The 12,069-nt window shown below is 42.7% G+C and overlaps 1 protein-coding gene across 1 annotated transcript in view; it reads right to left on the bottom strand.

Annotated features, from left to right (window-relative positions):
• The window catches only part of CDC73 (cell division cycle 73), a 101,564-nt gene extending 89,679 nt beyond the window's left edge, over positions 1-11,885 (bottom strand). Inside the window, exons 1-7 of the mRNA XM_036387401.2 lie at positions 11,694-11,885; positions 6,190-6,295; positions 5,154-5,223; positions 4,084-4,146; positions 3,944-3,996; positions 3,485-3,573; positions 1,951-2,167 (exon numbers count right to left, since the gene is read on the bottom strand). Coding sequence (XP_036243294.1) covers positions 1,951-2,167; positions 3,485-3,573; positions 3,944-3,996; positions 4,084-4,146; positions 5,154-5,223; positions 6,190-6,295; positions 11,694-11,824 — 729 coding nt within the window. The 5' untranslated portion in view covers positions 11,825-11,885. The remainder of the gene's footprint in view (positions 1-1,950; positions 2,168-3,484; positions 3,574-3,943; positions 3,997-4,083; positions 4,147-5,153; positions 5,224-6,189; positions 6,296-11,693) is intronic.
• Between the last annotated feature and the right edge of the window lie 184 nt (positions 11,886-12,069).

Below are 12,069 nucleotides of genomic sequence, written 5' to 3'. Positions count from 1 at the left end.
TTAAGCTGTTTGTGCATCTTAGTTTATTTACAGAGAACACTGGGAAAATCTACACACACAGGGGGTGTTTCTCTGTGGAAAAGAGCCTCAGAAGCAGCATTGGACTGAAGCAATTTTTGCAAAGAAACAACAAAATTTACATTTAGGAGTGCTCACTGTTTGTTACCATTCACACAGGAGTTCCAAAGGAATTCAGATATTAAAAAGGCATCTACTGTTGAAGTCAATTTTGGTTTTAAATACTCTAGGAGGATTTAAGAGACTGCAGATAATTCTTTTTATTGTAAATTTTCACTATCTGCTCAGTATGGGTTTATCAGGCACATCAGCAATTCAAGTATCATATAGAAGAGTCAAAACAGCATTGGCAGAGCAGTATCATGCTTCCCTGACCAAAATTCTTAAAAGGAACAGGGAAGAAGGGAAGAAATTTGCTTGAGACAAGGTATCTGAGTTTCTTTACAAGCTTCAAGAAGGTCTTTACAAAGGTTCTTGAAATAGAGGGGAAAAAAAAAGGAAAAAACCCAAAAACCAAACAACCCTCCCAACCAAAGTACAAATGAAAAACCTGAGCTGTTCTGGGTTGAATCACAGCCCTCAGTAACATGTGATGTTTCTCTATCTACTTACTTTCACAGCTACTTGTTGGAAAATATAAACATTAACACTCGGTGATTGCTGTCCAAGCTACCAAGAATGTTCCTGCAAGCCTGCACAAACCGAAATAGAAGATTTGCTGTTATGCCCATACACTCATCAGGCTGCTCACAGTAACTGCATCCAAGAGCAAACTTCACCTCTTGTTTCTTGTCTTCCACCCTGTGTCATGTTTTGCTTAAAGTCACTACCTCATCTCACTGTTTCTACAACAAAAACATTCATCTCTTCCCTACAATCTTTGCAATTTCACTTGGAAGACAAGTGGAGATGGGAATGCCATGAATGATTCACAAAAAGAAGAAGAGCTACAGAGATTCCTTTGGTACAAATCTTCCCAATGACTAAAACATCAAAGCTTTTACCAATTTATCAGCTCTCAGCAGCGAGGCTGCTACAAATCTCTGAGATTCAGTGAAGCAACACTCACTCTGTAGGTGGCACACAGGAATGTGCCACATACCCAGTAATTACCCCATCATTCATGAATTAAATGATTCTACCCTGGGACAATACTGGGAAGTTGAGAGTTATGTAAAACACTGTTAAAAATAAGATAAATGAAGACTGAGAGTTCATTTATTTTTAAACATGATTTTCCTGTGACAATACTTAAAAGAAGTAGTGAAGGCAAAGGATGCAGTTTGACAATAACCTCAGGAAAACAGACCATTGAAATCTTTTAGAAATTGACTTACTGCTTCCTTGAGAAATTTAGTGCCAAGTAGCTCTGCAATAAAGACAGCCTCACTGTCCAAAGAGAGCAAGCTGGCAGCTGTGCTTGCAACCACGTTCAGAACAGCACCTAACCAAGTGCAGCCCAAAGCAGCGTCAAGGGACAAAACCCTCTTCATGGTAACACTCTCTGGTTTTGTCCATTACAGCATTTTTCCTCCTTACTTCTTTGGTGTTTTCCACAATGTAGAGGCTTTGGGCTTTCAATGCACCTGTGTTGTTCTTTCTATCAATTACTCCCCACTCGGGTCTGTTTCCAATCCATTCCTGGAGCCCTCCCCACTGCAGGGCCCAAGCCAGCTTTGGTAAAGAGGAATTAGGTGATTACTTAGTATCTTTTAAATGGCTGAAACAAGTAGCTGGAGATACAATTTAGATTTACTGTAACACAATAAGGACAAACTCTTCTGTCACTGTGCCAACAGCCCTGCAAGCCCACCTTTACATGGAACACTGAGCATAATCCCCGTCATCTCTGATTAACAAATTAGATACAGAAAATCAAAATGCAGTTTGTCATAGGGATCATAAAACCCAGCTTCATATCCAGAGCATTACCTTGCCTGTGCTTTGTAAGATTGTAGTTCTTGTCCTCCATACTCTCTCCCTGCTGACAATATCTCTAGTTACATCCACTTCAGCATCAACAAAACTTCTCTGTTTAAGAGCAGTTATGTCATCATCCAGATCAGTTTTGATAGTGGATCTTTTCTTTGCCATGATTTTGGCTTTGATAGCAGCAATTTTTTCCACTGACATAGCTTCAGACAAGGACCTAAATGAGCAAAAGTAACAGCAGAGACTGAATTATTGCACAAACAATTCTTCTGAAAGAATTTGTGAGTGAGTAACTTCATCCTGCCAAAGTTTAAGGCTGTACTATAAACCACAAAACAGTCACCTTAAATATACACTGAAAGATTATATAGGCTTGGCATCGCTGTTTTGGACATGTGAATCCATTGTGTAACAAAAGACTCACAGTACTAACACAAATACCATCCAAAAATCCCAACTATACCAAACAAAAATAAAGAACTCAAATGTAAAGCATCAGGACTAACACCTTCATTTATAGCAACATTCAAATTTCAGTTCCCTGTTATTTTTAGTGGATTACAATTTTGTCAACCAACACCTGGCTGCTCTGAGGCTTTCAAAGCATTGCTCTAAACCTTGGCTGAGGTGCAGTTATGTGGACTTGGTCCCTTGGAAGATGTGGTACCTTCTCAGACTGTGCAGGTCAGCAAACAACAGATGGTGGGAACCTTGTCCACATTAATCTGAGTTTGAGAGAACTCACTCGAGTCCAAGAGTGCAACACCTGTGTTTGTTTTAACTGTAAACACAGCATTAGGCTGTTTTGCAGGTGAGCTGAAGAAAAACGATCAAGACTGAATTGCACAACACTAACTGTCCATACCAAATTTACTATTACATAGGGCTGTTCTTCATTTCAGAATACATGAAAAAAATTAATTTAAGTACTGGCTGTGAGCATTCTCCTTAGTAAGTATGTTATGGGGAAGGGAACTTGTTTGTGTTGCTACTTGGTGTACAGCAGGGTCAAGCATAGAGTTGAAACTCACCACCTGTAAATATCTGTACTGTTTTTAAAGGGGTAGTTGTTTACATTCAGCATTAAAAGAACTGGTAACTAGAGAATATAAACTAATTCAAACAACACACAGTAACCCTCAGTGCAACACTGCCAAGTTGTACTACACTCAAGGTAGCAACCACATTATTAGTTTATACAAAAATCACACATACTTTTAATTTTCTTATGCTTTCTACCTATGCCACAATCAGATTTTTTTCCTATAGTTTCCTTAAGTATACCTATATAAGAGATAGGAAGAAATCATTCAAAATACATATTTTTCATGTGCTTAGCTATAATTATGGATTTTATAAATGCCTCAAATCTGCACTGTCACTGATAACACCTGACTCCTTGAACATCACTGAGAGTATCAAAGAGGGAAATTTCCACTGAGAGCTGCTGGACAGAAGCAAAACTGGCTGCTTTTAGCAGAAATTGTTCTCCATCCTGTAATTAAGCATTAGGCATAAGGAGCAGTAATCCCACCTGATCTGCTCCGTTTGCACGATTCCCTCTTTGTGTCCTTCCAGCCGAGCTGCCAAGCGCTCCTTGTCCAGGCGCACACACTCTTCATCCTGGAAGGAACAGTCACGTTTAAGTTCTTGTGCACTCTCTTTTCAAATATAAATACAGCTAGAATTAAAGCTGTTCAGAAGCATTTTCTTCACATTTGCAAGGACAATCTTTATTTCCAATGATTTTTGATCTGGGCATTATCATTAAGTGCAGAGTTATTGGAAGTTTCCTCAACAATCACAATTCTTCAAGTCTAACTTTTAACCCCTTCCAGTTCCCATTCCCATGGAGCTCTAACCCCTTTCAGTTCCCACTCCCATGTTACCTGTACACCAAAGGACAGGTAACCCAATGGAATTTCTACAAAAGCAGATGAACACTAATTTACCTCCACCAACAATTTGTATTGATGACAGTCACTGTCATTACCTCTATTCTTGGTTTCTTTGCTTCTGCTAATATTTCATCTGCTGCTCTTTTAACTACAAGAAAAAAGAGAATATTAAAAACGCAAGATTGTATAGCTTTTTATAAAATAACCTCAAAGTTATTTTTTAGTGAAGCTGTACCTTGAGTGGATCGTTGAAGGCCAATTTCAAGTGGAGCACTTCTGTCTATGCTTGATGAGGTTGCTGCATTCAAACAGAACATTCAGTTTAAAAAGAAAATATTTGCAATAATATTTGGGTATAAAAGAAAGAAGGACAACAGACAAAGTGCAACAATGGAAGCTCTACATATTAGTTAGCAAAGGTGGTCAAACACTGGGACTAGTGGAACTAGTCAGAACCTGACTGAATGTAAAGTTAAATTATGTTGCTCAGGGTCATTTGGCCCTTCTCTGAAAAGTGGATTGGACCAGGTGACCTCTTCTGGTCCATTCCAACATAAATGAATCAGTGATTCTATGATCTCTATATCCCACTCATAAAAGAACACAGAGACACAATGAGAATTAGACTCTAAAATCAAGATGTATTGGATTGTCTAGGTTTGTTTTTTTTAAAAAAGACAACCTGGTGATCCCTTCAAAATATATATATAAAGTGATTTTACTTATCATATTACAGAAATAATATCATACTCCAGGATACTTAAAATCTAAAGACCACCTACAAAGCAGAGGATCTTACAAAGGTGATATTTCTGTTTTTCTCAGAGAAACCTCTTTTTCTGACTATTGCTAACAAAAAAATTCAAGATAATGAAATGCTAGGCAAATCTGCCAGACTGACAAAGCAGTGATTCCATACATTTTATTACATTGAAGATTTCATCCCACACATTTCTTGCATTCAAGATCAATGTACTACTGAAAGCCTCCCATAGTCTAGAGAAGGAAAAAACATACATGCTAAGCACTCTAACACATAATTATTAACTAGAGTAGGTTAATAGAATAATAATGTTCACCTCTAAACAGGCATGTAGGAATACAGCTCCTATCCAAGCAAAACAGTTAATTTAAGAACACAATTAAAAATGCAAGAAATAATAACTTTGAGAAGTTTCAGCACATTCAGTTAAGATGCAAACTGCCTACTGTTACCCAACCTTCCCCTCCTAGCCCTCACTTGTGCCATGAATATGAAGCAGTAAAGAGCACTGTGTGTCCAAGTCAAAAGAACACATCACTCACATGTTTCCCCATTTAGGTATGCAAGCAAGTCTTTCCTATCAGGTCTTCTTACCACAGGAATGTTTTCAGTCTGAAAAGACAGCAGATGTGACATTAAACTGTTCTTCCCTCACAGATTTTTACTCACTGAAGATTTTTTTTACTTTTGCTGAAAACTACTCATTCACACCAAGACATGACCACGTGTCCTGCCACTTAAGGAAGTTTAAGTATCAAGCTTAAAGTACAACCACATGCTAGAGGATGTTCAGCTACACAAAATTAAACATACAACCTGCTACAAAACTGAAAGAGAGAGCAGCCTTCTTCCTTCTAACTTTCTAGTAAGATGAAGAACTAGCTTTTACCACACACACAAACACTTCCCTGTCAGGAGTGTGTGTTGATACATGGAAATCATGTATCTCAATTGTGTAGCTCCAACACAGCACTGCTGTCTCAGGTAACAATGAAGCACAAGGAAAGATGAAGAGTGGCCTCATAGAAAAGAATCAAACAGAAATTAAAAAGACTTTTTAAAAATTCCTTTATTTGTAGGGCTTAACCAGTAATTTTTTTTAATTGGATTGCTTACTTCCAAGTCCACTCCAAAGCTGTTCAGCTTTTCTCCATTCTGCAGATCCTTGCCATCTAAGGCACTAAAGGATCATCTAGATTGGGATCACTCCACACAACAGATGGACAAAAGTACTCCTGAAATAGTTTAGTGCTGGAAACAACTATGTCCATAGACTATCATGATAAATGCTGCCATTACTGTTAATAATTGGTTAACAAACTCTTGCTGTAAACATAATTCGGTGGTTTGAAGGGATAATCTGTTAGGAAGTGAATTGTCAAGAAAAATACTCCACCCTGACAGGACTTGTCATGTGATCCTTCTGCAGAGGTGATTGTTTTTAAACACTCACACACTCTGCTGCATCTCATTCTCACTTTCCCCAGCCACACACAAGTGCATTTATCAGTCCCTGAAAATAACTACACACATTCATCACCACAAGACAAAAAATCACATTTTGTATGGTCTACTTACTGCAGCACGACGGACATAGACAGGATGGGAAAGGTGCACATTATTGAGCAGGAACAAGATAGAATCCAAAGTGTAGTATTCCCTGGGCTGGCCCTCTTTCCCTGTCCTGTAACACAAGAAAAGGTTGTAGAATTTAATTTCTCCATCTCTGTCTCAAGCACATCCTCTTTTAGAAAAGTTCTCTTTTCTTTCCAGATGACAGTTTAAAAAGCAAGTTAATAATATTATCAGGCTATTGCCAAACTAGTGAGCTCTCAATTGTGCTAACAAATACAGGTGAGGGAGATGAGTTCTTGCTGCCTCTTTACTGTATGAATTATTTAAAAAACCTTCACAAAATAAGCCAAAATAAATATGTTGTAAAATAAACAAGCAAAACTTGGGAAATATAAGTACACATCGCCTCTCATTCACACTATTTATTCGGATTATCAAAGGAACTGTCTATCACATGTGAGACAGCCAGACAAACAGAACTGAGCTGCAAATGAAATAAAGCATTAGATCATCTTCAGGTACAACAGGCCAGAATGCTCAGCACCAGAGAAAGCACAGTGAGAACCTGGGACATAAATTCCAAAGTCTAGGGAGCAAAGGGCTCAAAACAGTGCCCAAAGATTAAAATAAGGAGTGACTACAAACTAATTGCACAAGAAAATCAGCAAAATGCTGAAGGATACAAAATCACAGTGAGCTCCCATACTGAAGTCAGACCACATCAGAGCAGCACAACAGCATCAAGTTCAATCTGAGCTTCCAAACAGCTTGTTTCAAAGATACAGCTCTCAAGTCTAAAAGGGAACTTGTTCTGAGCAACTATTCACCAAAAAAAAAAAAAACAAAAACAAAACCCACACCAAACAAGGCCAAATAAATGCCTGGCTCAGCTTGGCTCCATGTACATTGAACAGAATTCCCCCCTCTCACCCATTATGCTGTTACTACAACATTGTGTAGGGGAAGCAATGCCTGTCCATGTTTCAAAAACCCCTATTCCCTGAACACTCCCAGTGCCCTGAGAAACACCCCTGGCAGCCAGGAAAGCAGCAAGGGCAGAAATTCCACTGCCCACCCCCACCTTGGGACATGCCAAACCCCAGCTCCAGGCAGGACAGGGCTCCTCCACATTGCCCAGTCCCTGACCAGCTGGCTCACCTTAAAGCCTGAGGAAGAGAAGCCACCACAAAACCAGCCCAAAGCTATAAATTTAAGAGTGGGAGAGAATTTTCAACAAATAAGAGATTTCAGGAAGAAACCCTTCCATTGAAAGTTTTCCCTCTAAGTACAGTGGCTTTACTCATGGATCATCATCTGCACCAAAACACACAGCACAGAAGTGCCAGCCTCACTGGGGGAAGGGAGAGGAAATAAATACCCAGCCACAACTTTATGGAGCCTGGAGGAGTCACACAAAAATCTACTAAACCAACAGAGGTGTAAGTCTGCTTTCACAGTACTGTGGATTTAATGCCACCTACTGCTTTGCTTGTCATTACTTTTCTGAAATTAGTTAAGAGTGCCCAACAACCTGTTCAGAACTTATTATCAGCACTAAAGTTCAAAACCTCACCTTCACAAGGATGCCTGAGAAAACCAAGAAGAAAAACATGCAGTGAAAAGGGATTCAGGATACCAAAACTGTAGAATAAAGGATCTATCTTACCACTGTCCCTTCCCTCCAAAAACTCAGTCTGCATGAAGTGGAGGGTGCCTGTACTTTTTGTTGCTGCAGAGGAAAGGGAGCAGACACACAGGATTTTTCTTTCAACTGCTAAGAAGCCAAAACTGGCAGCCACCCGAACTGGATTCCTCAGCGAGGAACTGTTTGAACAAGCAGCAAAGCAGTAAGGATCTTTGATAAGGTGGTGTCTAAACACACTGGAAGCACTAGCAGAAACAAAAGCTTCCTCTACACAGGCTTGGCTCCAAAGCAAAGCCATGATGTCACATGATACAGCTGCCACTTCATTTTAAAACAAACACTTTAGATTGTCTTAGTTCAGAATCACTCATTATTTCTTTGAAGTGTGCCATATGCACTGAGCACAACAGAAAAGTCCAAGCTGGTCATCTACTCAAGCTCTACAATACTTAGCAAGAAATGACAAAACAAAAACAAACAAATACTGAACCATTATCTATTAATTGAAACAATGCAGTGTTACAAAGGCACAGGCATTGCCAAAGCTCAGCAGGGCACAGCTGGTACTTCATCACTTCAGCCACACACACACAAGAATTCCCCGTGCTCATTATGGCTCTGAGGATGTTTTATTAGGAGCACAAGATATTGCACATTAATAGGAAATCATCAGATGGACAAGCAGCTGCACACAAGGAGAAAACCTAAGCCTAAACTGACATTTCAACATCAGCATGTGCTCCTGCTAAATAAACTGAGAACTAAAAACAGGCAGATCTGAGGGTAGCTTACCTCATTCCATTTACAAACATCCAAAGTAGAAACAGAAATTAATTCTGTTACTTCCCATATTCAGTTATGGCATCAATTACTTAAGAACAAAATTAAAATCTTAGGGGGCAGATCTCAGCAAACCCAGTAACAATCATTAAAGTAAAAATATAAGGAACAGTTGCATCTCTTACAAAATAAACTCCAGCTTAAACATGGAGAAAATGTTTGTATAATAGGAGAGAGTAAGCTTCACCTGCTCATTTTCAACACCAGAAACTGACTTCTTTCTCATCCATTCACCTCCCACCTGTGGGCACCAGGAATTTATTCATTTTTAACAGCTTTGTTTCCTCTTTCCTGTTTCAAAGCCTGAAGTTTTTCAGAGGTACTAAGGACCTGTGTCTCATCCACAAAACCAAGCAGAAATCTTTAAAGCCACAAGACAAAGCACACTGAATATCACACAACCGACAATACCCAGGGCCAGCTGCTCACTGTTTGCAAACTCAACTGCATATCCAAGCCCCTTGACTAGGCAAACAAAGCAATAAATTTCTTTGGTAGATTGATTCCTTCCTTTGGTTTTGAAACAGATTCATTAATCACTCTTCAGGGCCCATAGGTCAAAACACACAAACCACATCACCTCAGACCACCTAGCCTTTTTCATGTGCCAGCAGAAGCATCCCTATAATTATTAGCTGGAAACTAAACTGGATTAAAGTTGCTTTCCCCCCACACTTTTTTTTTTCCTGCCAGGTTACTTTGAACTTGGCTTGATTCCTCAGCCCAATTCCCTGTTTGGGTGACACTTGTGCCAGAGAGAGAGAAGGCAATGCAGGGTAGCACTGCTGACTTCTGCCAGCTAAGCTGCTCGAGGAGCCACAGCTAAATGTCTCCTGGGACTACTTCTAATTCTAGCAGGGACAAATGCCACTGCTGCTCTTCAGCCTGGCATTACTCTCTTCAGGCTGGAGATGCAATTACAGCAACCGTGCTGGGGACATCTAAAACAGAACTCGAGGTTTGCTCTGTGAAAGATTAAGCCACCAACACCTGCTCAGTGCAAACATAATTTGGGTCCTGTCAAATGACCTGAATATAAAAGGGTTTGAATCTTGAAAGTTTTTGACAATGTCCCTCCTGAGTGTAGCAATTACCTAAATTAGCAGCTCCTGAAGTGTGGTGTTCAAGCTACTGAGCACGGCTTGCAGAACTGGTCTCATTTTTACAGTGTCTTCAATTCAAAGCTGAGACATGCAAAATGCCACAGTGCTTGACAAGAAATGCTGTGAAATGAGAGCAGTCTGATCCTATCAAAAGCTCAGAGGCCACTGGTCTAAACCAAGATTTAAAGAACAAAACCCCTCAAATTCCACCACACAGGTACCCCAGGTGAGCCCTCACAACTCCGGCAGAAGCTGCTGCTCTGTTCACCCACACATCCTTCTTGACCAGGAAGATAAAGCTGCCTGGCTCTACACATGGCAAAGTTTGCTCTCCAGCTGCTTTTAGGGTTTTGGTAACAATTTCTGGGTCTAATCCAAGCTCTCCTGAGCAATAGGATAGGGCTGGCAGATCAGTTTCTTGTTCCCTGCAGAAGGGCAATGAAACTTGTTTGTCTGCTTAATCGCTACTTGTTACCGCTTGGGAAAAGCGATTTGTAGCAAGGAAATCACCACATCTTTCTACACACTGCCCAGCAAAAATACAGCCAAGACTTCTAACTACTTGTCCAAATATTTTTCTTCCTCTTCAGTCTACATACCAGTATCCCCCCACTCAGCCAGGAAGCACAAATAACTCCAAAAGTAGTTTTTGAAAGCCTAAAACAGGTAATGAAAAAGCAGATTTCTAGTAATATATAAGGGACAAAGTAAAATCAGCTAGGAAAAGTCCACCTACAACTGAAGATAAGCAAGTAGACTTAACTGCTTTCTCTCTCTCAATCTAAGGCTAGCAATAGTCCTATCATAATCATGAGGAAAAAATAATAATTCCTGGTCAGACTTAACTGCAATTTCAGGGTTTTGTGAGAAATCTGCAGGCACTTCTGCTTTTCAACAAAGGTTCACAGGATAACATGTCCTCTTTGAATAGTACCTGAGCTTTAAAAAGGAGCATTTTTCCCTTTTAAGTTTGAAAAGGATTCATTGAAACTCTTCTAGTGAGGACACCAAGAAGCAGCAGCTGCTAAATTCTGAGGAAAGGCAAACAAAAAAATCCCTTTGCAATGTAAATAATCCATGCTACACTAGGAAATTCAACAGGTAAAAACCCTCATTTTCTAGAGGCTTTCTAAAGTCAGGCATCTTATCTACTACAATCATATAAGCCACATAAACACTCTCTACGTGTTTATTACGGTAAGACCAACCAGGGAACAGCCTGCACCAGGTCCTGCCCAGGAAGAGGCCTCAGGTGGGGGCAGAGCACCTGCACAGCTCATCAGAGGGAGTCGGTCCGGGCCTCGCTGCACTGGTCCCGGTGCTTTGTCAAAGCTCCAGGAGCCGAGGAGCAGCCCCGATAACCCAAGAGAGAACCACAGCCGGTGCTGAATGGGAAGGGAACCATCGGGATCACCGACTGCAACTCCCGGCCCCGCACAAAGCACCCCAATAACCCCACCGTGCGCCTGAGAGCGTTGTCCGAGCAACAACACAACGCGTCTATTTCCCCAAATACCGGAAAAACTTGGGAGCAGCCGCCTGCTGCCATCTCATCGCATGAGTCTGCAGGACGCGGCCCCGCGGGCGGCACGGGCAGGAGCGCCGAGAGCCGAGGAACGGCCCGGGCCCGGCTCCGGGACTCTCCCGGGCCAGGGCAGGAGCCGGGAACGTTCCCGAAGGGAGCGGCGAGCGCTGCCCGCCCGGCCGGGCTGCCAGGGCACGGGGATCGCCCACGGGACAACCGGGCAGGGCGCCGGGGCCCCGAGGCCCTGCGGGGAGCGGCACCGGCCCGCCCGACCCCGTCCGCGCCGCCACCCGCGGAGCGCCAAGGACGGCGGCACCCCCGTCCCCGCTGCCCGGGCGCAACTTCGGGGCAACTTCTCCCCCCGCCCGCCCCTCGCCCCGGCCGCGTCGCTTACCCCCAGATGACATAGTTGGTCTTGACGTTCTTGGGCCAGGAGAACTCTCCGAAGATCACCTCGTCGCCCTTGACCACGATCTCCTTCTTCTGCGTGTTGTACTGCCGCAGCACGCTCAGCACGTCCGCCATCTTCGCCCGGCCGCCACCGCTCCGGCCGCCGCCGCCCGCCGCAGGACCCCGCCGGCGCGCCCCAGGCTGCCCGCCGCGAATGCCTGAACCGAAGCCGCCGCGCCGCCTACCAGGGGCGACGCCGGACGCGTTGCCATGGGAGCGACGTGGGCCCGCCCCCGCCCGGGAGGGGGCGGGGCTGTCGGGGCGGAGGCCACGCCCCCTTGCCCCTCAGGGCGGCTGCGCCCCCGCTGCCCTCACGGCGG

The sequence above is a fragment of the Molothrus ater genome, chromosome 9, assembly GCF_012460135.2.
Source record: "Molothrus ater isolate BHLD 08-10-18 breed brown headed cowbird chromosome 9, BPBGC_Mater_1.1, whole genome shotgun sequence".
Taxonomy (NCBI): Eukaryota; Metazoa; Chordata; class Aves; order Passeriformes; family Icteridae; genus Molothrus; species Molothrus ater.
This window is presented reverse-complemented; position numbering and strand designations above follow the sequence as displayed.